The sequence below is a fragment of the Arctopsyche grandis genome, chromosome 10 (assembly GCF_051622035.1).
Source record: "Arctopsyche grandis isolate Sample6627 chromosome 10, ASM5162203v2, whole genome shotgun sequence".
Classification (NCBI taxonomy): Eukaryota; Metazoa; Arthropoda; class Insecta; order Trichoptera; family Hydropsychidae; genus Arctopsyche; species Arctopsyche grandis.
Genome location: NC_135364.1, coordinates 7,401,564 through 7,428,895, shown reverse-complemented (window position 1 = coordinate 7,428,895; position 27,332 = coordinate 7,401,564). Strand labels below are relative to the sequence as shown.

General features: G+C 31.3%; 1 protein-coding gene across 1 annotated transcript in view; it reads left to right on the top strand.

Moving 5' to 3' along the window:
* The window catches only part of pdm3 (POU-domain protein pdm3), a 179,017-nt gene that overhangs the window by 40,070 nt on the left and 111,615 nt on the right, over window positions 1–27,332 (top strand). Inside the window, exon 3 of the mRNA XM_077439660.1 lies at window positions 15,854–16,029. Coding sequence (XP_077295786.1) covers window positions 15,877–16,029 — 153 coding nt within the window. The 5' untranslated portion in view covers window positions 15,854–15,876. The remainder of the gene's footprint in view (window positions 1–15,853; window positions 16,030–27,332) is intronic.

The window sequence follows — 27,332 nt, the reverse complement described above, 5'->3', positions numbered from 1 at the left end:
GAATCGTCGTTGCATCGATACGATGTAATGATCGCTTACACGTGAAAATAATTACGCGGATTTGCCGTCGAGCACGATTAACTTCGATGGTGGTTGGGCTATCGTTATGGTGGTATTATACGAAGCGAATTGGGCGAGATTTTGCGGAAGTATGGACACGGACATGGACATGAACGATCCCTGTTTTGCCCAGGTGAAAGGCGATCGGAATTAATCAACCGAGTTGAATTATGGTTCAGATCGTTTTCCTATTACATTAATCAATAGCAGATGTGTTGAAAAGTCGTCCAATTAATTGGGTGGATATATGTTAGAAACTATGGCTAAAAAGAGTATATTTTTGCTATTTTGATTTATGATACACATGTTTAAGTAATTTTTTTGGCTAAATTGTGAGTTTGTTTAGTGATTGGTTACAGTTCTTATATATATACATATGTATTATTATGTCAAATATCATTGTTTCTAAATCAGAAGGTCGTCTTCCATCTGGACCGCAAATAATTTTTAGCCAAAATCATATGTATGTATGTACATATGTAAATCGTAAAAATTACTAAATTTTTTTGATGTCCGAATAAAATTATAGAATCCGGCTCAACCCTGTCTTGTTGGTAAGATAATCTTATTTGTAAATCATTTTAAAAACTTTGGTGACACATTTTTAAATCAAACCATGTATCTACAATATATATCTGAGTAAATTGTATGAAATAAGTATAATATTAAAATTTGAACATTTTTACTAGTAAACATATGTTTTACAGTCCGAGTTTTCATTACAGTTCGTTCATAAGCATACAAGTTTGTTCATACACTAACTATTGGTTTTAGTTTAAGTGTTAACAGTCAAAAGCTATCTACAAATAGCCACCAGGTGTCGCGGGAAATTTTTAGTCGTCAAAACTTTTGAGCTGTTAAAAACTTTGAGATGTCAAAACGCCAAGTGCTTAAAAGGAAAATCCATTGGAAACCGCATTACAACGTAGCTTTAATTTTCGTATCCGGTAATTTTTAAAATATTATAACTCGAGGTATACTTGACAAACGATTGAGAATACTATAAGCATATTAGCATGTTCATGAACGAACGAAATGTACACTTGGACTGTTATATATAAATACGAATTTCTGTTTTTGTGTCAGTTATATATATGTATTATATGTATGTAGTTAAATCTTCAATTTTCAGTATAGAACCAGAAAATTTGGTACACTATTACATGTTTCTCTAACTTATGTATATATATACATCGTACATACATAGATGGTTTTTAAGAGTGGTAAGAGTCCTTTTTTCGACTTTAAACCATCTGAGCAATGTTGGATGATTTGGCTAGTATTATTACAGAAAAAAAGTTATGTATGTGTGTATGTACATATATAATACATATAGGCACGTATGAAATTGTATTAATTGACATTCAATAACGCATTATTTTTGTAATCATTTTAAGTCTTTCTTCGACCCAATTAAGCAGGTTTTTTCTATTTTTAATTCAACCCCTTTTACCTTTCGTAAACAACGATAACGGGCGTATTTTCAAAACTTTCATGTTTGTTTTCATCAATTTAATTTAATTTCCAATTGGATATATGAGAATGGGGTGGCCTATCGTTATAATTTGGGCTAATAACCAAAAATTGTTTTCAGACAATTATTTCAATACGTATAAACACACCGGTATCCATGTACAATTCCACGCAGTGGCATTTCACTATTTCCGCGTATCTTGGAATGATCGTATTAAATTGAGCCATCCTCGGTTATTATACTATACGTTAAACACTGACGTTGATTATGTAATTTTATAATTACGTCAATTACGTTCATAAAATATTCATGTTACGCGTTCATCAATCTATTTTCGTAGGAAAAAAAAATCCCCCACTCTAGACTTAACTTCCGACGACCGGGTAATGTTATTCAAATTACTGAATCTGATAATTAGTTTTGGGAATATTCGCACATGCGCAACGAGTCTCGGCAAAGCTGAGATAATATAGATTCGGTAATTTATTCAAATATTGACGGTTTTTCTCGGTTTTCGTTAAGGTCGGACAAGGTGATGTGTGACGCACGTGTTTGGTGACTTAGTGGCAATAAACGAAACGGGAATAATTAATTGTGCGGCGATCATTATGTTCCCGAAACTCGAAACAAAAATAGGGGCAAGTTCCCATTAAAGTTATTAAGTTAATGACCAAAGTCATTAGCGATTTTAATTTTTGATATTCTTACCCGTTCCCCGACGAAACAACGAATCGTACGAAAAAAAGAGAAAGAGAAACAGCATTTTTTTTCGGTACGCCTATAAATGTATAATTAGTTGCTACTATTCTCCATTATTGTTATTGTTGTTTCTCATTATGACTTTACGGTATAAATCGTTTCTTGTTTAGAATATAATACTTAAATAGCGTTGTTCTACACGCTGCTGTTTTAGATAAGCGAAGGCACATTCGTATACTGGCAATGTTAGATCGATTGTAGAGTTAAGGAAAAATCGTTAAATTAACGTATATTATGCTAATGACAACTTAAACAAATTTTAAGTCGTCCGTAAACGTCAAAAATTCAAGATTATTAGTTAAAATCTAACTAATTATCAGACCAACATTATCCATGCGATAAAGATCGCGGAATTGTGTTTTTAAAAAAAAATATTATGATGATTTTTTAATGGATACGTGTAGCTTTTTTTAATTGTTTGGTTTAATCAAATAGCAAACATATTCGGTGTAACAATTGGCACTATTCAATCGATGTATTTTATTTGACCTTAATAACGTGTTGTTAAAATAAGGTTGTATGTGCTGATTTATAGTATATAAATCAAATTCAATTAATTACAGTTAAAACATATGTATGTATATGATTTATTTATTTTTTTGTAGAAAAATTAAGGATAGAAACATTTTTTAACTAAAAATTAGCTTTTAAGTATCCGATAGTTTATTGACCACATTTTTATTACTGTTAATTGTAGGATTTGAATTCAACTCTAGATTACTTTTATTGATAGAAACAGAAGTGCAAATTTGTGAACTGTAATTTATATTATTGTTTTATTTATTGTATTAAATTGTATACATATATGTATATAAAGGTATATAATACATTACACGCAAATGAAAACAGGTCTTATTTTACTAACTAATTAGTATTTTGACGGTATAAATTTTGTTGATGTTTTTTATGAGGTAGTTTAAGAATCTGAAAGCAAATTTTGCGACTCGTTTACAGAATGTAAGAATGAGTTTTTGAATACTATTTTATTAATTTGTTGGCATGATTATTTTAATATCCATATATTAGGTTTATTGTTTGAATTCGATTCGATTTCTTTTTTTTTGTCAAATTCGCTTTAAAATACCTGATTCACAATCGAATTAATCGTACGCATTCTGCGTGTGTATTGTGCATGTGTACGTGTTCACATTCATAATAATAAAAATACGTGTAGGAAATTTATAATTATGCGGAGGCATTAAGCATCGGGTATGCGAGAGCCTATTGCGATCCAAGTTTATTACCATAATTTTGTAATTAAATTAATAAGCTGGCCCGTACGAAAAGATATTAAATTTTTTGTATGAAATCAGCCATGCCATAAAAATGAAAGAAACTGGATCGATTACTAATGTAGCTTGAAACGTCTGGTCGTCGAACTATTATATATTATACGTATCACAGAATACATACCTGTGTTATTTTTCTTCTTACTTTTTTTCTTAACACGCGAGAAACACACGAGGTGCTATCGTCGTTATTAATACATGAATGGAAACAATTAAGAACGTCTGTATGTGTGTGTGTGTATAAAATATATGGCATTCATTGACTCTTTATTAGTATGAAATTTAAATTGTGGTCGTATATTTCCCCCCCTAGATCTTTTTGCACGCTTATTATGCTGTCTAATCTTAATTTGACGATTAGCGATTCTGCATCGAACATTGAATTTGTATAAACGTTGAACCGGTCCCCGGAAAAAATCCGACGTGAACAACACACGATATTCTCAGTTTGTTGATTTAGAAAAAATACACTCATTTATGTTTGAACTCTTTGAATTATTTGGATTTGTATGTGCGTCATGATCGTGTTTTAGTTGAGTTGTTACATGCGTTCAGACGTGGTCAATTTGTACGGTCGTAAATATTCCAAATATGCAACGTTCCGATTGTGTATTTGCGCCACAGTAACAATAGTAATATGTATATTTTTTAATTGTTATAATAGCGGTAAATCAACTGTAATTAGTTTTCGTTGAAATGATGAACGCAATCTTGGCGTTCGTTTCTATAGAGAAATAAATTCTGTTAATTTTTCGTGAGAAAATCGTTCTTCGAAATCGAAAATTAAGCGTGTAATGGCAGGGTATTTTTACTCTTATTATGATGAGGCGTATTTATGTAAAACATTTCCAATGTCGAAAGCTATTCATGTCGCAAAACGTTGACAATCATGTCTGATTTCGCGCAGTATGTAAGTAGTGTTAGTTAATCGCGGCGAAGAATGTCTGGCGACGTTAATCAAATCCGAGAAATGTTGACCTAGTCATTGAGCTCGTTGATTACAAACAGTGGGCTAAGCCCTTAGGTATGTTATGCAGAAGCTACACACTTCGTATATTAAAAATTATAGTAAATTTTAAACAAAATCTACCATATTACTATCTAACGTATTGAAAATTTTGATATACCTATGAGGTAGTATAGCTTTCAATGATTATTTAAGTCATTATAATTACACATGTTTTATAATTTCTTTTGGATAATGTACAGATGTGAATGTGCACTTTCTGAATTAATTTTATCTCATAGGAAATTGTTCATCTATTTACATAACAGGCGAGACGTTTATTTTATGATAATTGATTGGAGAATACGGGGAATGCCCTTTGAGATTGAGATGTTATTTATTGCTACAGTACGATTTTTTATTCATTAAAATTCAAAATATAATAGTGCAGCAGTTGTAAAGCTGTAGAATATGACAGCTATGTAGAAAAAAACGGGACAAAAACATTTGATCAAACTTTGGTTTGAAATTTTATGCAAAACGATCAAATTTTGGGATGCCGCAAATTCTTATGCATATTTAAATAAGTTACGTACATTTTTCGGCGATGATGATACAATTTCATATAATTACAGTTTGAGGAATACATTTTTTTTCTTAAAATGCAGTGAAAAACGGTTACATAACGTTTCTCAAGAGAACTTTACACTTGGCGCGAAATCACAATCATCATCATTGACAGCTAATGACTAGTCACCGGAGCCTGAGGGGGCCGTGTATTGTTCAAAGGTTGTAAATGCATTGTTAAAGGTTTGCCGAACAATAGATAGCACTGTGACTATCCTACCTCTACTAATGACAATCGTGAGAGTGATGCCATTGTTACATTTGTGTGAATCTATTAGCGGACATTAATGTAAAAACGCGTTTATACGTACAAACACTCACGTTTTTTTTTCGACCCAACACTTGTAATAAGATCGATCGATCTAGAAATCAATTAACGATTAAAAGTCACCGCTGCGATTTATCGCCGCTTACAATGAGAGATAGGGAAAGGCATTCAAAAGGTTATGCCGCGTATAAATTAAATTGTCCGACACGACCGGATTCTAGTAAGATCTAATAGAGTCGACGAAACTAAACGGACGAAAAAAAAAATGTTCGCGACCACTGCCGTCATTAGCCTGACTTAGAATGTGACTCGAGCAGCGGTTCTAATAAACATTCTAAAGTACTAATTTTCTATACAACTCGTTCGACTAACCAGTCGTAGTCGTACAGAGCGAAAATGAGCAAACGAAACAATAATTATGTCGCCCCGAGAGAGCGTTTTGTGTCGCAACGCTTTATTTATTATTATTTTAAACATTTAATGCACTGATTAAATTTTACGATCGTATCGAGATCAATGCTTTATACACACGAGCTGTTTATATGAGGCGTGTTGAAAAAATTCGATGATTGTACATACATATATTCACATGTATGTATGTACTTCATACAAGTGCGTACGCGTACTTGATTTTATTTTGTTAAATTTTAAATAATTAAGTAGGCTATTTTTTTGACGATTTCATGATTAATATGATTGTGCGGTGTTGGTGAAATTTATATGGAATCAACTCAACTATTAATTTTGAAATTTAGAATTGTTAAAAGGGTTTTAAGATTTTTTTTCTATTATGCTATTTACAATAACTGCAAAATAAGATGATTCTATAAATACTAACAAGAATAATAAAGTGTAAAATAGAAAATGATCGCTGGATTACTAGCTATAAGTATAGAGTTGCATTGATCAATTCTGACGGAGGAGAGAACTCGTTCAAGTCACGGATTTCGACTTAATATTGGGACAAAAATGTTTAATGTATTTAAAATAAAATATAATATAGTGAATTTTTCAGTTATTTTTCTTCGAAATCATATCTTGTGTTTCGTTAATTTAAATACTTTGCTATTGTTTGGAGTTTTTCGAAAATTAAATTTTTATGATACATACTTTCATAGGCTCAATAGTAGGTATCTACTAATATAAATTTTTTTTAATTTATAAATTTAAGATTTGGTCAAGATATGTTGAAGATTTGTATGAATTATAGCTTTTATCAAAAAAAAATGGTGTCGTAGTTTGCTTGAGCCAAGTATTTTATAACATTTAATTATTTGATTTTATAATATAATATTTGAGTATTGCGAAGTCGTGTTTTTCGATTTTTCATTTTATTCATAATTTCTTTACCAAAAATTTGAATTGATCTAACATTTTTCTTAGTTTCATTGGTAGTTTTTCAAGAATAAAATTCTGATACTTTCATAAGCTTAAAAGTAGGCCTTTGTATCTAGTAATATCATTAGGGTTTTGTTAAAAAATGAAAAAGATTTGTTTGGATGGTGGCTAATAATCAGGTTGCTAATAATCATTGCAAATTTAAAATCAAAATGTGCTTCACATCAAAAATCAAAACACAAATTCAAATATGTAGTATGGAAGGGTTGTAATGTTTGGATTTTTTTTTGTTTTTCTTTATTGTATTGAGCATTCATCTAGCTTTTTGAGCATACCTCAATATACAAATACTCGTAAAATTAGTATACAATCATGCGTGTGTGTGGGTTTGAACCCGTGTAAGAGGCGAGTGAGAGATCTTATATCATACACAGCTACAAAGAGCTAATAACGAATCAAGGCACACCGGTATATATCATTCGGCACGTCGATCGCGATTTAATTGGCCAATTTTGCGCAATTTACAAAATGGCGAAAAAGCGCGCGTAACCGATCGTCGTTACACACGTGTGCGCGATAAATTATCAGGTATGCGAGGAATTTTGCGAAAAGTTAAATACACATATGTAGAAATGTGCGTTTATTCTTGCAATTATATTTGTCTCATTTGGAATCGTTTCGTAGCTGATGAAATCTATGTATTGGATGTTACTGGATAATGTTTATATATTAACATTTTAAATTTTATTTTATATTACATAAATAAAAAAAGATTTATGAAGTTGTGTTAAAATTACGTCAAAAGTATGCTCACATATTATAGATGAGGATCATTTCAAAATAATCCTTACATATGTATGTACAATTATTTGAATTAGTTAAAAATAAGAAAGTCTGTTGTCCTATGAGTAGAATGTACCTATAGAATTATGAGTTCACGAGAATTCATTATTTCTTATTATATGGTTTTCTATTGGGTCGAGAAGAATCATATAGCATTTAGAATAATTTTTTCAATTAAATATTCCAAATAATGGAATTGGAATATAAGAAAATGTTATTTTCAAATTATTCTGTAGAACGAATAATGCTTGGAACGTCTGTTTAATTTTTGATTAGTTTTTAATGAAATTATCTCCACAAAATGATTCGAATTTAAGAACATGAATTAACTCGCATTCAGCGCTCGAAGCTTTAGACAAAATTTCTTATTATAATTATTTTAAATTACCAAAAATTGCGACCCTTTTATATGAATCTTATATAAAAGAAATTGAGAGCGAACCATAAGTCTCTAATTTTTTTAATAGCTGTATTTTTGAAGCCAGTATATTCTACATATAACATACTATATTCTAAAATAATCATAAATGACTACTGTATATATGTACATACATACATATGTAGAGATGAAATGTATTATGTATGAGCATGTAATTTTTCTTAGAAAGTTATATAATAGTGTTCTATGTATGTCTGCAGATGTATAGTGAAATTTTCGCGTTTCAAAGCTACGACATTGTGTGTAATTACATGTACGACGAATTGACGACAAGTAGGAGTGCATACATTTCGATTCAAAAAAACATAAAAAATACATAGCGAAGTGCACTCAATAATTACAATAAAATTTACTTATACTAATAACAACCCACGGCGACGATTGTTCGAATAAAAGCGACGAGTTGCACTCGATAAATTACGGCTTTATCGAATTTTCCGATCTGCATCGCGGCCAAGTCACTGTAGAAAGTAAACACATGGCCTACAAATTACGGCCACATGTTCGTCGCCCTGCACCCGCTAATGTTATTTTTTTTCATTTTATTTTATTTTTCATTTACCGTCGAGTCATTAGGGGCGACGAACCTCAACCCCCCCATCCCTCCCTTTGCACCGCTTCTGATCTCATTATGTGCGGACACGAAAGATCGAGTTTTGAACTCGCCACTCGATTGATTATGATCGTCGAAAATAATGGGGTGCTTTTATTTTATTTTATTTCTATTTTTTTATTTGTGTTTTAAGTAGGGAGAGTTCTTTGAAATTCGTTCGATTGAAGCGCGCGCACGCGTGAAATTGTTTTGCGAACGAGCGCTAAGGGGTTATATTGTTTTTAATGCACAATTGAGAGCTAGTATGCAGTGTGCAGCAGAATAACGGGTGGTTTTTAAGCTGTGATTAATCGTTATTCTTTTGCATTTTTTCACATGAAAAAATATGCATATTAAAATTTAAAACACACACCAAAATACTGCATATTTACAATTAGTTAAATATTCCGTAAATATACTTTAAATATTTTTAAAACTTTAAAAAAGGCATTAGTCTCTTATCTGTGATAAATATATGTTACAGTTGAAGTGTATCTTCCAGTTGTAAGATACATATTTTGACTAGTTGGTATTTTATTTATTTATTTATTTTATTTTATTGTTACAAATCAATATACACTCGCCATTACAGATTTGCTCCAATGTACGTTAACGAAATACAGAATACATAAACAATCAGAAATCAGAAATACAGTAATAGATACATATACAATCAGAATATTTAGCATATAACAATTAATCAGAAATAATAATCATAGAGACATCTATGGATTATTTTTAGATTTTTTTTTGTATACAATTTTTATACATATAATAAATACGAAATTATAGAGATGTCTATAGAGATATCTATAGATTTCAGATTACTGTGTATAATTATTACAAATTATACACAGGCAGATTTTGTGACAACAGGATTAGATCTAATACCAATTTTCAGGAACCGTTTCAGCAATGATCGATAAAATTGGCAAACTCTGATAGAGAAACGATCGATTTGGAGTCACAAAACCCCCAAATCTAACCAGCAGTGGCGAGGACTCGAACCTTTGACCTCAGTGGTGCTAAATATATACGCTACCACTAAGCCAAACTGCTGGCTATATATTCCATCTAACCTGGTACCATCTGCCGTTATAGTTGAAGTGAAGATTTTCAGTTGTAATATATTTTGACTAGTTGGAATACACTCCGTCTAACCCACGTTGATTCGTATGGCGAATTACATTCTAATTGGTCAAAATATATTACAACTGAAAGTGTAGTTCAACTATAATTTGGTACCAGGTAGGATGGAGAGGATAGGTTTAGGTCACTCGACTAGTAAATTAAGTTAGAAAGTCACATTTTTGCTATGAACACATTCTTAGAGTTATCGTAATACAGTATAGTATATTTGAGATGTGTGAAAAAAGTTACATTTGTTACTATTTCAACTGTGTACATTTTCTGTGAAGTATTTGAATAGACAGCTGTCATCACGTCGATCTTACAGATGACTACTATATAATTTTTAATGATTTCAATATTGATTAATTTCCTCAGCGTCATGTCCTCTAGCAACTGTAAATGCCCAAACAGTATGTCGGTAAAATATCAAAGTGATCGGAAGCATAAAAGTGGTCTAAAATCAACTCACAAAATGTCAAACCCCATTTAACACGCAAAAAGCTTGTCAAAAGGATTTTTTCTTGTGTACCCCTTTCTAAAAAGTATTAATGTTCTACATATATATATATATTATTTATAGTATTCCTGCACTGTTTGATGATCATTAAGTGGTATAATTATGTCAATTAAATTAATCGTTGTATATTTTGTCTGTCAAAAAAAAGTATGACTTGTATTCTGCCACATTCGGCATGTATGTACGTTGAATATTTTACACATGCACTCAATATATGCAATTTTTTATACGATTAATAACATAATAAGAGCCTGATTTTAATGAGGGGAGAACTATTGTATACTATAAAATTGTATAACAATTTTTGTAGCCAACAATAAATTAAAAATTCTAAATTTATAAAGTAAACATTTACATGCAATGTGAAATAGAAGATATGTAGGTCGAATTGCTTGGCGTTGTTCAGGCGTGTGAAATTTAATACAAATTGTTGGTTCTAAATTCAAAGACTGTAGATTTATATGCGAGAAAATGAACAAAAAAACTAAAATTTATCATTATTATTCGTTTCAACTGTTCAATCTGTATTTCAATGTATTTTTAAACTTAATTAAATATTTAAGTATTAACGGCGTATGACGCATTGATGAATCGCATATATTATTTATAGTATTCCTGCACTGTTTGATGATCATTAAGTGGTATAATTATGTCAATTAAATTAATCGTTGTATATTTTGTCTGTCAAAAAAAAGTATGACTTGTATTCTGCCACATTCGGCATGTATGTACGTTGAATATTTTACACATGCACTCAATATATGCAATTTTTTATACGATTAATAACATAATAAGAGCCTGATTTTAATGAGGGGAGAACTATTATATGTTCTACTTGGGGAGCAATAATCGCGATTAAAGGGGATGACGGAGTGAAGGTAGGGATGGAATGGGAGAGGGGGGGAGGGACCGACGATTCGTGACTTTAGACAATGCAAAGTAGATTTGCGAACAACGAAAAATACATTTCGGAAAAAAATTACGAGAACAAAAACCCAACCCCACCCTATCGAGAGAGCAAAGTCAGTGGGCGCGACTTTCGCAGGGGTGTATTTTTTAAGTGGTGCACTTGCGGCGCACAATGAGTCTATACTTTATATACCTAGTGGGGATTCAGGGCTGGCTCCGGTCTAATTGCGATAATTTATGCACAAAGTCGGTGAAAAGCAGGGCCGGACCGCCCGCTGACACGTTATTACTGATCGTGCACCGATAGAAGCGCCGAAAAAAATATTTAAATGAAAAAATAAAAGTAAAAACGTCACGCGTGCTAACTATCGCCTATGTAGTACTTCTTATCTGATCGATGGAACGTTTAGCGCGAATGTGCACGCGTGCATTTCGAGGGGTTGTTTTTTTCATTATTATTTATTTTTCGATTCGAATTAAGCCGGCCGCAAATGTGAATGTAGATTTAGTAGCGTTGTATATGTGCTAGGTGTGATAAAATGTGTTTGGTAAATGTGTGATTTGTGTTGCGGAAAAATCAGGGCTGTGTAATATGTACATAGTACAAACATACGTATGAGTTGTGGGATTGTAATGTTTTTCTAGTTTGGAGTTGTGATGAATGCTGAAAGTTTTGAGAAAAAGAGTTTGAGATGGTTTTTATATTAATGTATATGTATATGTAAAAGCTTCCTTAATTATATACCTTTAATCTGGACACAAAAAAATACGAAATTATGAATTGTAAGATCAAGATGGCATTTTACGAAATTATGAATTGTAAGATCATCTTTTGACGTAAAAAATGACACTTTGTGTCAAAATAGGTCATTTTGGCCTTCATATATTTCATAAAATTCGGATTTTCTTTGGATATTTTTTATGTTTAAATTAAAGGTAATATACCCAAAGAAGCTCTTAATGACTCTTAATTTCAAAATAATCACAGGAACATGACAAAAATGACGATTTTCTGAAAATAACACCTCCCCCTATACAAACACCATTATAATATAAAATAAGCGCTACTTGCTTTGTACATATGAGGAATTACGAGAAAACGGTGACTTTGAATTCTCTTTGATCCGTCAAAACTTGAGTATGAGTATTAAGCGATTTTATTTTTAAATACTTTAAAACTGAAAAATGTTCTCGAAAAAGACTGTTTTGAAATTTTTGTCGGGATAAGTTGGAGGCATGAGACATTGTTTAAAACCAATGAAAATTTTTAATTAACGTTTATTTGATATGATGTACGTTTTCCACAAAGGCCATTCAAAGGAAATTCAAAATTCCCGTTTTTCAATTCGGTCTAATGTACATAGTCGGTTATCGTAAGAAGTTTTTTTGTGTATAAAGATTTGAAGAAGTCATTTAATTGCTTTTAAAATTGTGCTAATTTGAAAGTCTTACAAATAATTGAATATGATATTATGAAGTTCATATCATGATAAATAGCAATTTATAATTTAAATTATATTTAAAATTAGATGAGTTTGTTATATACTAGATATTTGTTTGTCTCAGAACAAACATATGAATGGTACTGAAACTCGTCGATGAATAATATGATAGAAACAAAGCTTTTTTTTATTGTTTTCAATTGTCTACATTCCTGTATTTTCTAGTATGCAGGTAATAATTATTAATATTATATATGTACATAGTTTGTTTCGTTCATTGGGGAAAAAAATTCGTTTCAAGCGATTCGTTCCTCCGATGATGAATCGTTTGAATAATAGGTTCGTTTAGTCTTTGGTAAGTGCAGTGCGGTTCTTTTTAAAAAATAATACATTTGTAATAATAATAGCGTGTGCGATTTAATTTTCCCCGGAAGTAAATCGAATTTATTCATACGATCATTATTATTGAACGTAACTTTCATTTGTGTGTGGTCGAGTGTGAACGTTACACATAACTGAACTTGCCGTTGTGATTATTAAACACACATCTGTGTGTAATATTATATTACCTATTTTTATCACCGTATTATAAAACAATAGCTTATGATAATGTATGGAATATTACAAGAAAGATAATGCTTAATGGTTTTTTTTTATTATTTTTTTTTTGTTGTTGAGTAAATTTTTCGTATGGAAACGATGCGTATGAATGTATGTAAATTTTTTTGTACGATAGTATTAATATTTAAATGAAGGCGCGATATTTATTTCATCAATTTATCAGTTCACGGAATCTCATCGAAATTTTCATTGGAAATTAGCCCGAATTCTTGTAATGTTAATTTCGACACGATTTGAATGTGTAATTATTTATGTTATGTCAGGTTGATTATAACACCGTTGAATTTCACCTTGTGTTAAAAATGTTCCCTTTGTTTTTTTTATTGACGTGCTTATCTTTAGAATATCTGCTGAACATTTTATGAATTTATTTAATATCAATATATTCGAGCTTTCTATGTTTTAAAAAAATCAAGATGATCTTTTACATATGTATGGATATAGAAGTTCCTTCAGTATGCTAAGACAAACAAGAATCGACAGCTTTTGATTTGTCTCCAAAATCCAAAAATTGAATAATATTCAATTTAAGCACAAATTAATTTCTAATATATGCGATAAAGATGTGTATTATTTTTGATTTTGCATTTAAACATATTTATATGTATGTATATATCAGGTTTTGTAGTTTCAAAACATGAGCTTTTCATTAATGGTTTTAATTATTTTAAATATGTTATTTGTGTAAAATTACGGTTTAGATATTGAACTATATTTTGAATCTACTTGTGCAATTATTATTAATCGATCGTTTGTCGTCGACTGTTTTCCCACATACGGAAAGGTGTTGAAATTTCTCAGGTCGAGAATAATCATAGGATTGATTGAGCCTTTAACGGGTATAAAATTATAAATTTGCATTCAAACAATGAAAAATACCTAGCCCGAGGGGGTAACGAATCATAATTGCCAAAATAATTGTTGGCAAAGTATACTAAACGTTGACGCATGATGGACGAGCACCAATTGCGGTGCAGCTCATAACAAATGACCCGAAAGTCGAGGATAATTTTTTTTATTGTCCGCGGCATAATCCAGTTTTTCTCCTTCTCCTCCATCATCTTCCACTTCTTTATTTCTCGTCACGGGCTAATAACAACATAAATTTTCCGTAAACGTAAACAGTTACCGGTTGTAATTACACGTTGTGTCCGCGCGCGCGCGCATACACTATCGAACCGAATTTTACTGTGATTTTATGCAAAGCGTGATTAGATTGCCCGAAACCATAATAGTATTGGTATTTTAATTACAAAAATCTTTGTAATGTTCGGAAACGACAAAGGTATAGCGTATAGCGATCGTCAATCGCGTAGGTTGTCGAACTTTTGCGCGCCTTTGCGATTAAAGGTACATAGCTATGCTTCGGAATCGCCGATTCGCAAGCTGTTAACTTGGAATCCTATAATTAATTATAAGAAGGGTTTGAAATTTTATTGCTTATATACACTCATTGCCTTGTTTTTAAGTTCGTATGTATGTAGTGTAATTATACCTTGAACGGGCATAGGCTGAATCGATGTGTAATTAGATCAATTTTATTTTATTTCAAAGCGATTCTGCTTAAAGGGATTAATAGATAGTGAAATGATTATGTGGAAAAAGTGTGGTTCATTTAATATTATGGTATTTTTAATTTATATACATACATAGATAAAATTTGGTGACATGAACAAAGGTGACCTCAAGATTTTTTGTGATTTAATATCAGAATCGGTCACTGATGTGTATATATGTGTGTGTATTTTATAGATATTCCAAATACCGTTGATTAGTACCAGTTTATTTTGTAAATTTTGAAAACAAAAAATAAGGCTCCCTTATATTACACATACATACATTCTACATATTTTTCTTTTTTCTGCTATTTTTTCAATCTTTCAAATGTGTGTCCTCTTATTGAGAAAATTTCAGTATAACCATTCTATCAATGTCACATAAACAAAATAAAAATCAACAAGTTTGATAAACCGGAAGTGAGTTTTTTCCTAAATTTTGTGACCACCTGATTTTTTCCAAACTACTGAATATATTTTGCTAAACGTTTATCATAGTCACTTTTTTTCGTGTACTAATTTTGAGTTGATAAGTTTTTCGTAAGCCGGAAATAGTATTTTTTTAAAAATATCTTTCATTATTCTATTTTGACCTTTTAAATTACTTTTATCGTCTTGATATTTTATGATCACAATATTCATAGTGATGTTGAGTAATTAAAAAAAATTTAACAAAATCTGACTACCGGAAGTAGAACTTTTGTCTTGTTTGAGTTTCCCTACATTACCGCTCAAACTTTTATCTAAACTGTTCTCATAGCCGGTATGTATGAATGTTTATGTATTATGTTTACTTATTCTATCTGTGCAAGCGTTTGCCGAATGATGAACCAATCTACGATAACTCTATTCGCGTTGGGTCTAATGAACAAATTAAGCAATACGCCGCAACACACTACTGAGAGGTGATTAGCGCATTGTGTTATGGAAATCTCAGTCGTGTGTGTGTGTATGTGTGTGTGTGCATCCAGAGTGCAAGTGCAACTAATGACGTGGGAGCCAGTTTTTGTCGTACTGATTTGTGTAATTGTGGGCTTTGCAGACGAATCAGGATGCGAGGCTGACATGGCAGAGAGCGGAGGGGCCACCGGAGGCGGTGGCCAGGGGAGCCAGGGGGCTCAAGGGACCCAGCCGAATCCCGGAAGTCAAGGGTCCCAAGCCAGTCAGGGCAGTCATTCCAGCACCCAACCCAAAGAAACCGAACTGACGAATGCTGAGGTAAGAATAAAATTTGTTTTAATCAATTTGGAGAGTTGATCAAATCGGGGTTGTTTCATCTGGGAAGGCCTACCCCCACTCCACGAAAATGCATATGCACGCTAGATGCATATGCTAGATTACGAGGAGTGGGGGTGGGCCGTCGTAAATGAAACGACGTATTATATATCTCCCCGATGGTGATATATAGGTATTTAAAAATGATTAATTCTGGGTACAAGACCATGCAATATAATTAGGATCAATTTTTGTCAATTGTCGTGGTCAGTTACTCTTTCCTTTCGATCAATCGATGAGTGAATCAATTCTGTTAAAAAATCGGCAGAAAAGTTCCTACCAATTTTTCTGTTGTGGCGTTTCCTCAACTTACCTGCGAAAAGATAAGATTCACATTTTAATGATGAGTTTTTGATTTTTTATATATGTATGTAGGTATAATAACGACCAAACTTAATTTCTTTTCCACTAAATTGTATTTGGGAAAATTTATTTATCAAGGCTTGTATTTTTCGGGTCAGAATTTGAATGCATTTTTGGTCAGAATTTATATTACATTGCTAAGAATTTATGTATGTATATCAAACAGTCAGAATACATTGATTAGAATATAAATGGCCAAATATATGTATATTAGATGATCAGAATTTAAACTGAATCGGTCATAGTTTACATCAAATGGTAAGAATTATTCTGAAAGATGGTCCGTATCGTTTTTTTCAGTTGTAAATAGTGTTGTTACTGCTACAACGGTAAAGATTAGTACTACTGGTCGATTTTTCATTCTCATCTCGGTTCAGAAGTTTCGGATTATTTCTAATAAGTTATAATCTAGTCTATGAAAATATGTAATTATTAAATGCCAACTGCTCATTATTTTTGACCGTTCTGACCGTTTATTATGATCATTTACTATTTATATTATGACCATTTACTATTTTTATTATGACCATACAATTTATTTTATTCTGACCATATGCTATTTTTTATTATCACCATTTTATTTTAATTCTGACCAATTATGATGATTTAATTTCTGACCATTGAATTTATAAATATATCGTTGTTTGCCGAAAAATCTTTCTGTGAATGCCTATCTTAATGCTGAAGTATCTTTTGATATATGATCCAAATGAGTGCATTGATCCAAAGGGCGTGAATATTTAAAAAAAATCATGTTCATTTGATTACATATATTCCATCTCATATTCCATCCATATTCCATCTCATATTTGTTTGATTTTATTCTGTAGTTTGACGGATTAGATCATAAAGGAAGTGTTTCACTAAATATAATACTAGTACTGACATCAAAATCTGGTTCCCAGAGGTTTTTAGTATTAATATGTAGTTTTTTATTGATGGAGACTGTATTTAAATTGTCAGAAATTCCGTTATGTAGAAAACAATTTTGAAATAGTGCGAGATTGTAAGGAGTAGGCTTTGCACACAAATTCCGGTAGCAGATAATCAAATTGCCGAACTCAGGATTGGCCGGTTTTGAATACGCTCATAGCCGTGGATGGGTTGAAATTTGTTCCTCGTTAATCCTCAGTGATATTTGAAATTTCAAATTACAAATTGTAATGTATGTACGGTATGTAAATTTACCGGGCGTGAGATCACATTTAAGACAAAAGCCGCTCGTTACAATAATAAAATATAATTAACAATAAAACATAATGAATTGAAAACGGTTTCGTAATTACGAGAGAGGAGATCGAATATAACAAAAAAAAAAAAAAATAGAATATCCAGAGTAATATAAAATGTAAAAAGAAATCGCTCCGGTCGCATTAATCTATGTATGTATAAAATTATGAAACTAATCAAATCTTGTGATCCACAACCTCGAGGCACGACGTTATACATATAATAAATTGTATCGCAGTGACTTATTAATAATTATGTATATGGAATAAATAATTTATGAATGCGTAATTATATCTAACGATCTCGATTCATAATTCGTAATCAGTTGCGTTTGACGATTCCCTCTATCTATCTCTATCTCCGTCTATCGAATAATCGTCGGCACAAAAAAGGAAAGAGTAAATCATAAGCCCGGATTGCCGACGCCACTGGATATATAGGTACATACATACACATGTAGTTAACAACTCTGTCGGTTTTTCTTTGTCTGTGTGTACATATATGTATGTAGTTTTGTGTTTGTGTACATTCTAAAGGGGAAGCTGACCTTAAACGAGTCGCGCGAATGTGTCGATTGTTTCAAATTTACGAGAGCGCTGTGATAAGATCGATTATTTATCGATCTATCGCTTGTTCGGTTATTATATTATGTACTATATTAAGTGAATTAAATCTAGTCTTGGAAAGTTCATTGTCTTAGTTGCCTAAATTGATTTTTAATGTAAGGATTGAGATCGTGCTCGAAATTCAATGGATTTTTCAATCTATGCTTTGTATGTAATTTCAATATAAACATAATTGAAGTTTATTCACGTATACCTACAGTATAGTAAAATAATTAAATCTTTAAGTTACTTTGATGGTTTAAATTAGTATTGAAGTTTTATAGTGATTATATATATATACATAGCTGGTATGAATGTATACATATATGTGTGAGTAATTTTCAAATTTTATTATCGATGTTTCTTATATTCCTCAAATACAGAGATAAGTCCATGAGTAGACGTCGGATAGGGATCGAGGCAGGGAGTTTTGCTTTTGTTAATTTCGTTGAAAAACCATTTTAAAAGCTTTTTTGGTCTTTTGATTTGAACACTGATGGAACGGTCTACTGTTATTTGTCATGACCTCGATGACAAACATTATCTATGTACATTTACCCGTAATTTATTACAATTCAAATAGTATGAATTTCAAACAATATTAATACTTGCATATATTTTTGAATCTTTTTGAACAAAAAAATAAATAAATATGAAAACTTATCCGTTTATAAAAAATAAAAAAAAAATTGTAAATTAAACATTCATAGCTCGTAAATATTTTTGCTTACGACACGCGATGTAAAAATACGTACTTTTCATATTATCCGATTCCCGATTCCGATGTCGACTTCGATGTTGATTTCGCGTTTTATTATTTTTAACTGGCATAACCGATTCTCGATTTCTGTTTCAGTTCCGATTCCGATTAATTATTACTATTCATATTGTAACTTTATTTTAAATTATATATCAATCCGAAAGCACCCGTTGAAATTTCAACGGGCATAACACTAGTGTATATTGTATTACTATATCACAAGACTACTGATGAATCATCAGTGATGATATTGTTTAATAAATCGATATATATATATATATAGGCTATATGACAATATACGAAGGTATACGCCAAATTTGAAATTTATATATTCATATGAGAGCTAAAATTAAATATATACCTATATGAGAGTTAATGAAAACCCATACAACAAATTTTATAAAATTTAGAGTGAAAAAGAAATAGTTATAGGCGTTTAAGCAATTAAAATCTGAAAAAATATAATAATATAATAAAACAATAAAAATATAATAATATAATAAAATAATAAAAATATAATATAATAATAAAAATAAAAATATAATAATGAAAAATAAAAAATAGGCGAACAATGCGACCGAATATTTTGGGCGATTAACGTCAGACACATCTTCGTGGGAGAATTTTCAAACGCGTCTAATACGATATTTTTTCACCATCGTAATGCCGGATGATACCATCACTTATATTGATGACCAAAATGATCAATATGGCAAAGTATGAAAACGATCGGATAAGAGGTAAATTTTTTTCTTAATATTAATCGTAAGTGAAACATAAAAGAGATATGTAAAAAATATAGAGTGAAAAAAGAAAAGGGATGCGGTGCATCCGCTCTAAAATCGCCAGACAAATTGAACGACAGATTAACGGACGGCTGCTTTAAATGCAATTCTCGTCTTCTCGAATGATTGATTGCACATCAGATGATGGGTAACCTTTCGATGTGCACAGATGCAATTATTAAAATTGAGTTGGATCTTTCAGGCGAGTTTAATAATTGCATCTGTGCACATGGAAAGGTTACTCCTCATCTGATGTGCAATCTATCATTCGAGAAAACGAGAATTACGGTTAAAGCTGCCGTTCTGTTAATCTGGCGATTTTAGAGCGGATGCACCAAACCCAAGAAAAAGTTATAGGTGTTTAAAAATTGAAATCTAACATGGCGAAAAGTGAGAAGTGTCTAAACAAACGCTGGATAAACGTCAGGCACTTTTTCGTGGGAGAGTTTTCAAACGCGTCTTACACGATATTTTTGCACCATCGTAATGGCGTATGATACATTTACTTATATTGATGACCATATGGCAAAGTATGAAAACGATCGGATTAGAGGCAAATTTTTTCCTGAATTGTAATCGTAAGCGAAACATAAAAGAGGTTTGTAAAAATCAACCACGACCGCGGTCTAATCTATGTAGCTAAATTAAGCTCACCTCTGGACCGGGATGTTTCTCACATATCGATTCCAGGGGTAGGGGGGGAGGATAAAAGTGGGCATTGGTGTGTTTGGCCGTCGTTATCGAAAACGGCGGTAATGGTCCGTGGTCTCCCCCGTTACTAACGCTCGCGGCGCTCTGATTATGATTCATATTGGGCATTAATCAATCTCAACTTGTGTCTACCGGACGCCCGTTTTAATAACATCTAATTAACTACGAAACGCGTAATCCGTTCGCCCGGAGGCTCCTCCGAGCCCCCTCCCCCCTCCTCTCACCCTTTGGGGCCCCCTTTTGCAAAAAAATCGCAAACGGTGCAGGTGTAAGGTCGTCACACCTGCCGAAGTGACCCTTCGATCGCTCGATAATCACCCATCGTCCCTTCTTTGTGTAACGGTATAGTTTCATTAACATACATACATAAATGTCTGTGTGTGTGTGTTTTTTTTTTGATATTTTTTAGATATTTTAATGTCTTGTCTGTGTTTGTATTTGATAAATTTTAAAGTCGTATCAGAAAAGCAGTAAAATATATTATTTTATGGGTGTTTGTTTATCTGATATCATTCGACGCTTCATTGTATTGCTTCAAAAAAGTTATGAATTTTCCATACTTTTTGACGGTTTAGCTTTCGATGTATTTATAAAATACTCCATATATATTCGCTTAGATCTTTACTAATTTAAAAAATTTGGAGCACCATTTGTCATATTGAATTGAAATTTGGCATCAGTTATTGAAATTTTTATCGATACGATGTAATTTTATTTCAAATTTTTTTATTAACTCGAAGTAGTACCTCTCCTTATACTTTTATTTTTTTTAAATTTTCTACCAGGAAGGTCTAAATGGTACACCCAATGTGCCTTCTGGCTATTGTGCATTTGATACAAGTATTATTAGCATTATAAAAAGTAAATACATATCAATTAACACCTACAGAGACATCTATGGTCAAATTTGTAAATTTGTAGGAATTTATACAATTCAGCGATATTCGAGATTGGTGAAAACTTGAGGTTTTGTGAGAAAATGGGTAAGGTTGCCAATTTTTTGGAACCGTTTCAATGCAAATCAGATGAATTGGCAAACTCTGATAGGTAACGATCGACCTGCAGTCACAAATCCAATGTCTGGTTAGCAGAAATCAGTGGGATTTGAACCCGTGACCACTTCAAACATTATATGCTAACTATTAGTCTATTCTACGTATCTTCTCTAGTAACTACAAGTTTAGGTTTAATACCAGGTAACAAATAAAATTTAGTGAAGATTCGTCAACCGGAAGTGGCAGTTTACTCTTGTTCGATTTTTTATACTATTTTTTCGACCCTTTAAATATGTGGAATTTTTTCCTCAGTCAAAAATGTTGTGACCGCACGTTTTTTCCACAAAACTGAACGTATCAAGCTAAAAATTTATATTCGTATTATTTATCTCTCATAGCCGGTATGTATTAATGTGTGCGTAGCTGTCGAACTTTTTTTCTTATATTCCTCAAATACATAGATAAAGTCATTTCGTTGGTCATACATATCATCAGTCAGTCACTCTGCAAGATTCATTTAATTTCCAATATAGTATAATTGAGTGATTACATTAATAAATTAATATTATTTATAAGCTATGATATTACATATATAATATATGCATGCGGGTTTAATCTCGTTAATTAGATCACCGAAGAGGTCCTAATAAAATGTCCAATTAGCAGGGTGTTCTAAATTACAGTGAGTGGAAGAGAAATTCAAATCATTAATTGCACGGTACTGAATTTTTATTGGTTTTTTGATGAAATCTAAAAGATAGTTCTTTCATATGAAGAAATATTTTAAACATAATATAAATGTTATAAGAAACTACATATGTCCATATTTATGTACATATATACTCCAATTGAAGATTAATATATTGACAATAAACTATTGATGTAAATTTTGGTTATATAAATGTTATTTTTTTTTAAATACAGTTTGTAACGTTATAAATTCATAAATATATGTATGTATGTAACTATGCAATATTCAAAGAGTCGCTTTATTGTTTAAATTTAGATTTGGTGATTTTATTCGGTCTCCTCTGTACGATTTAGGTTTTATTGTGTTTTGATTGCGCAGCGAGCGTGTTGCGCTGCGCGAAAAGGATGTTGATTATGTTAATGGCGAATTCTAATTAAATTCAATTAATATTATAAATTAGAACGGGTGAACGTTGGGATTTGCTCGGCGTGCCTTACTTATTTGCCCGCCGTATATATAATAATAAAATTTATTGTTTAATTTAATTTAAACGTGTTGCGAATTAGTTCCAATCGCTTAATTGCCGCGCGTTAGTTAGTTAGAGCGTTGAACGTGTGTTGTGTATGTACAAGAAAATATTTTTGCAACTGGTGCATAAATGTAATGTTGATAAGAAATCTAATTTCGGTTCATTTTTGATTGGATTCGATTAGAATTTTGATTTAATGATGTAATTTTACATGGATGAAAAAATGTTGAAATTGTACGTATGTTTTGTACGCAGATTTTCGACTGATTAATAAATAGTTGGCTTTGTTGGTTTCGTGTATGATTTTCATTATACATAAATATATCATTTAAGGCTAATAAATTACGTAAGGAAAATACTTTTTCCGTTTATTCAATTGATAAATTAAATTGACTGGATTTAGATCAAATTAAATAAGGAAAATCTAATCAAATTCATTTTACATTTTAACATCGCGATTACGTAATATAATTGAAGTTTAAATATAGATCTTTCCCAGAAATTTAAAATTAACTTTTGCATTAATTATATCATTGATTTCAATTTAAGTATGATTCATTGGATTTTTATTGTCGTTGATTAATTTGACGTTCGCCTATTGGAGCTATATTATTCGATTATCGTTTATATTTATTAACTTACTATCGTTACATCACTAATTGTTATATTACCGACGACATGACGATTTTACAAATATTTTATTGTTTAACGACACGTTGTGAAATTAATATTTTATCATATTATATCGCTATCGTTAACTTTATCGAATTATTGCGGACACAACGTCGACCGATGTTAATAATATCATCGCAGACTCAACTTAAAATCGATCACGGCGATAAATAATGTTATTAGATTAGGTAAATGCTTATTGGTTAGGTACACATTGGTGTTGGTGTGTGTTTTGGTCCGGTAACCTTCCGTACTTGCAAAAGCTCACATGTACTATCCAAAACATATGCTATATGGGGTTGACCAACTCTGCCATATAAGAGGGGCGTATCTTTGTGCGATCATTTTATATTGAAACTATTCCAGTTATGTATTAGAAGGTGTTTGTTAGTTTTATAAATGTTCATATGTAAATATATGTAGGGTTCTTAGAGGGCAATGCTGACAAGCCTACGAATTTTCGTACTGTATCAAAGCAAACTGTATTAACTGAATTTTTCACTAAGATTAAAATAACAAAATTGAAAAATAGAAAATGATCACTGGATCAGTAGATATTACATTAGACCTTAAATAGATGTATTTTGAACAATAAAAGTAATTTGGCTGACAGTTTACCAGAAAAAATATATAAATCATTATCATTTTTAAATCAGGTCATTTCAGGCTGATTTTTTACAATCTTTAAAACCTCGCTCTGATCGATTGGGTCTTTTATATATTGTACATATGTATGTAAGTCACCATTGTGTTCCCAAGTATGCAATAAGTGCATAATGGTGTGTGTTAAATAAAATATAATAAGTTACCTTTAATATATTTTATTCAAAAAGTTTCCTCAAATTTAACATATAATTTGGACACAGTTTTAAAGCAATACTAAAAAATTATACCAAGAAAATTGCTGCCATTTTCAATCTCGATTTGAATTCATCACTTTGGGATTTCAGGTCCTGATATTTGACTTCTTGGATGATTACCCTCACTTCCTACTGGAAAATGATGATCAATTCTCATGCAAAAAATCATTTACAAATATTGAATGATTTGAAAAATTAAGTCAATTGAAATTGGAAAATTGCGATATAATTTGATCGCTTAATATGTTTTCATAAAGGCGTTTATGTATACGTATGTATATACTTGGCTTTGTCCCATTCTGATTTAACAATTTTGATTTTTCTTATAACGTTCACCATAAAATTTTCATTTCACGGTCTTGAGTATAAAAATCAATGTTTTCTTACAAATTGTATTTTCTGTTTGTTGTTAAATTTGTGATAAAAGCACACACACACACATTTAAGCGTGTTTAACTTTTCGCGTGTGATTGTGCGGGTGATTTTCCTCAACGCGCTAATGCCGATGATCCGCTGAGATTTTAATTTATGCCGGTTTATATTAAATTTTGTATATTTTTTAATCCTTTTATACATATTTGTGATTGAAGTGATGTTTGTGCATGATTTTGTTATTGTTATAATAAAATCTATTGAACTATATCTATGTATATTCCGTTGAGTGTTTTGCGAATTTTATTTCGTATCGAATTTATTAACAAATAAATATGCTTTAATTAAATTTTTTAAAAGCAATAAAATGATTATATTTTAAAAGTGTTATGGTTCGAAATACTTGTTGAAAGTTCCCGGAAAATAAATTAAACTCACGAGAAAACAATATTTCACGCATCGTTCACTATATAGTTACAATGTCACTCGTTGCCTTATTTTATTTTTATAATTGCGACTTAATTTATGCAAAGTATAGCTTATAAATACATACAGATTAAATTCGTTCAATTTGACAATGCCTGATTGGATATAATAAATGAGTCGATTAATTTTTTTTTTTTGTAAATTTGTATCGAGTTTGCGATGTAGATATCCGTTCCGCTTGTTTAGTGAGCACTTGCTGATTTTTTAGTCTCATTTTTAATGTAGACAGGGGTGCTCGAGAACGGTTCACGAATAGGAAATTGGGAATAAATGACTGGAAAGATTTTAATGAAATATTATAAAAAAAATATAACAGGAACACAGGGATTAAACACAGGGATTAAACAAAAGAGTACGGCCGTACTTGTACGATTTGACACGTTCAATCACTCAAAATACTCTACCTCTCTCATTGTTCGACATATTTGCATCTCGTTTTTTTTCAAGTGTTGCTGAGGTTTCTCTTTCACTCTTGTGTATATATATTTTTGTATTCGAATAAAGAAACCAAATTTAACGAGGCGTGAAAGCCAGTTAAATTTTTATGACTGAACATGATGACAATTTTTTTTCCAAAGTAATATTTTCCACGTGTAAAAACTATAAAATATGTTCCGAACGAATAACATTGAAACCTCTGACTAAATTTATTTCATTTGACCCTCATAAAAATAATTTAGCGTAAAATTATAGATTTATTTTCGAGAGAATTTGGTTCGAGATGCAAGGCAAAACCGCCGCCGGGCAATAAATCAATCATATAATCGAGCGAAATATGTCAACTTTAAAACTTCCCACAAAATAAGAGTGTTCGCTCGGATTTTTCAAGTCAGTTGATTCCGAAAAAAAAACTCACTCCTGAGACGTTTCTGGTGTTCAAATTAACTCACTACTCAAAAGGTTAAACATGCTTTGACGTGTTGTTTTTGTACACTTTTTTTACAGGGTTGTACATTGTTTTTTATGCAATATATACATACACACATACAAACAAATAATTTTCAGTAATTGGCATCATCAAAAGGTTTTTTGACAGTATAATTTCAAATAAAAGCAAAAATTATCATCAATATACATATGTATGTATTATAAAATTGCTTATTTAAATATCATTGCACCATAAACAAGTAATTTTGCAAAATTCAATTTCATTAAGCAAAATATGATATACATACATTACTATACTCTAAATTTGATGTATGTATTCAAGTATTTTAATCTTAATTCTTCGAATAATCAATTATTTCAGCACCTCATCTAACTCGCCTCTATATATATCAATGTCTTGGTGCATAGATATTGTATGTTCATTTTTGAATTTGTATCGAATTTTAGGTTTGTAGACCCTAGAATACTTCGGGATTTTCCTTTTAAGGTAATGTACGAGTGTGTATCATACATTTCCTTTCAAAGTAATGTATACCATATAAATTACCTTGAAAGGAAAAACCTGAATTATTCCAGCATCTCCAAACTAAAAATTTGATAAAAATTCAAAAATGGACATATATTATAGTATCTGTACACCAATATGTTTACCTATGTATGTAAAATTTAGGTGAGCTTATTTTTATGTCAAAAAATTCAATATGCGATGAATTTGCGGGAAACTAAGGGGGAGGGGGGAGGATGCCGATATTTGATATGACAACAATTGAGCTATATAAATTGGCAAATTCTAGCAGGAGACTCTCGATCTGGGTTTTAATAACTACCCAGATCTCGCCAGCAGAGTATTTGATCAAATAATTACTCGATGATTTTGGGCTGGTTTTTAACCCACGATCTTATCTATAGGTAAACAGCGATTTAATCAGTGAGCCACGTAAGAATAAATCGACTATGGAATATCAAATCTATGACATCGTTGGGTTTAATCCAAAAACTTTCAGGCTAGGTTTTATCATTTGGTGCAACTCAAAATATTTTAATTTTTTCATTCTTTTTATATTCATCTCAAATCAAAACCATCTTTTGTTTCAACTTTTGAAAGAGTAAAATATATTAAATATAGATACATAGGTTACATATAAGTTTGGTGTTTTCTTCTATATTTTTTTTCTTCAAAAGCTGCCTTTGTTAGAGTGAAAATTACGATACAACCCTTTAAGAACGTTGACAGCTTAATAACGATCGAATTTGCGAAAATCATACCTATTACGAATTTTCGCAGGTGTATTCGTAAAG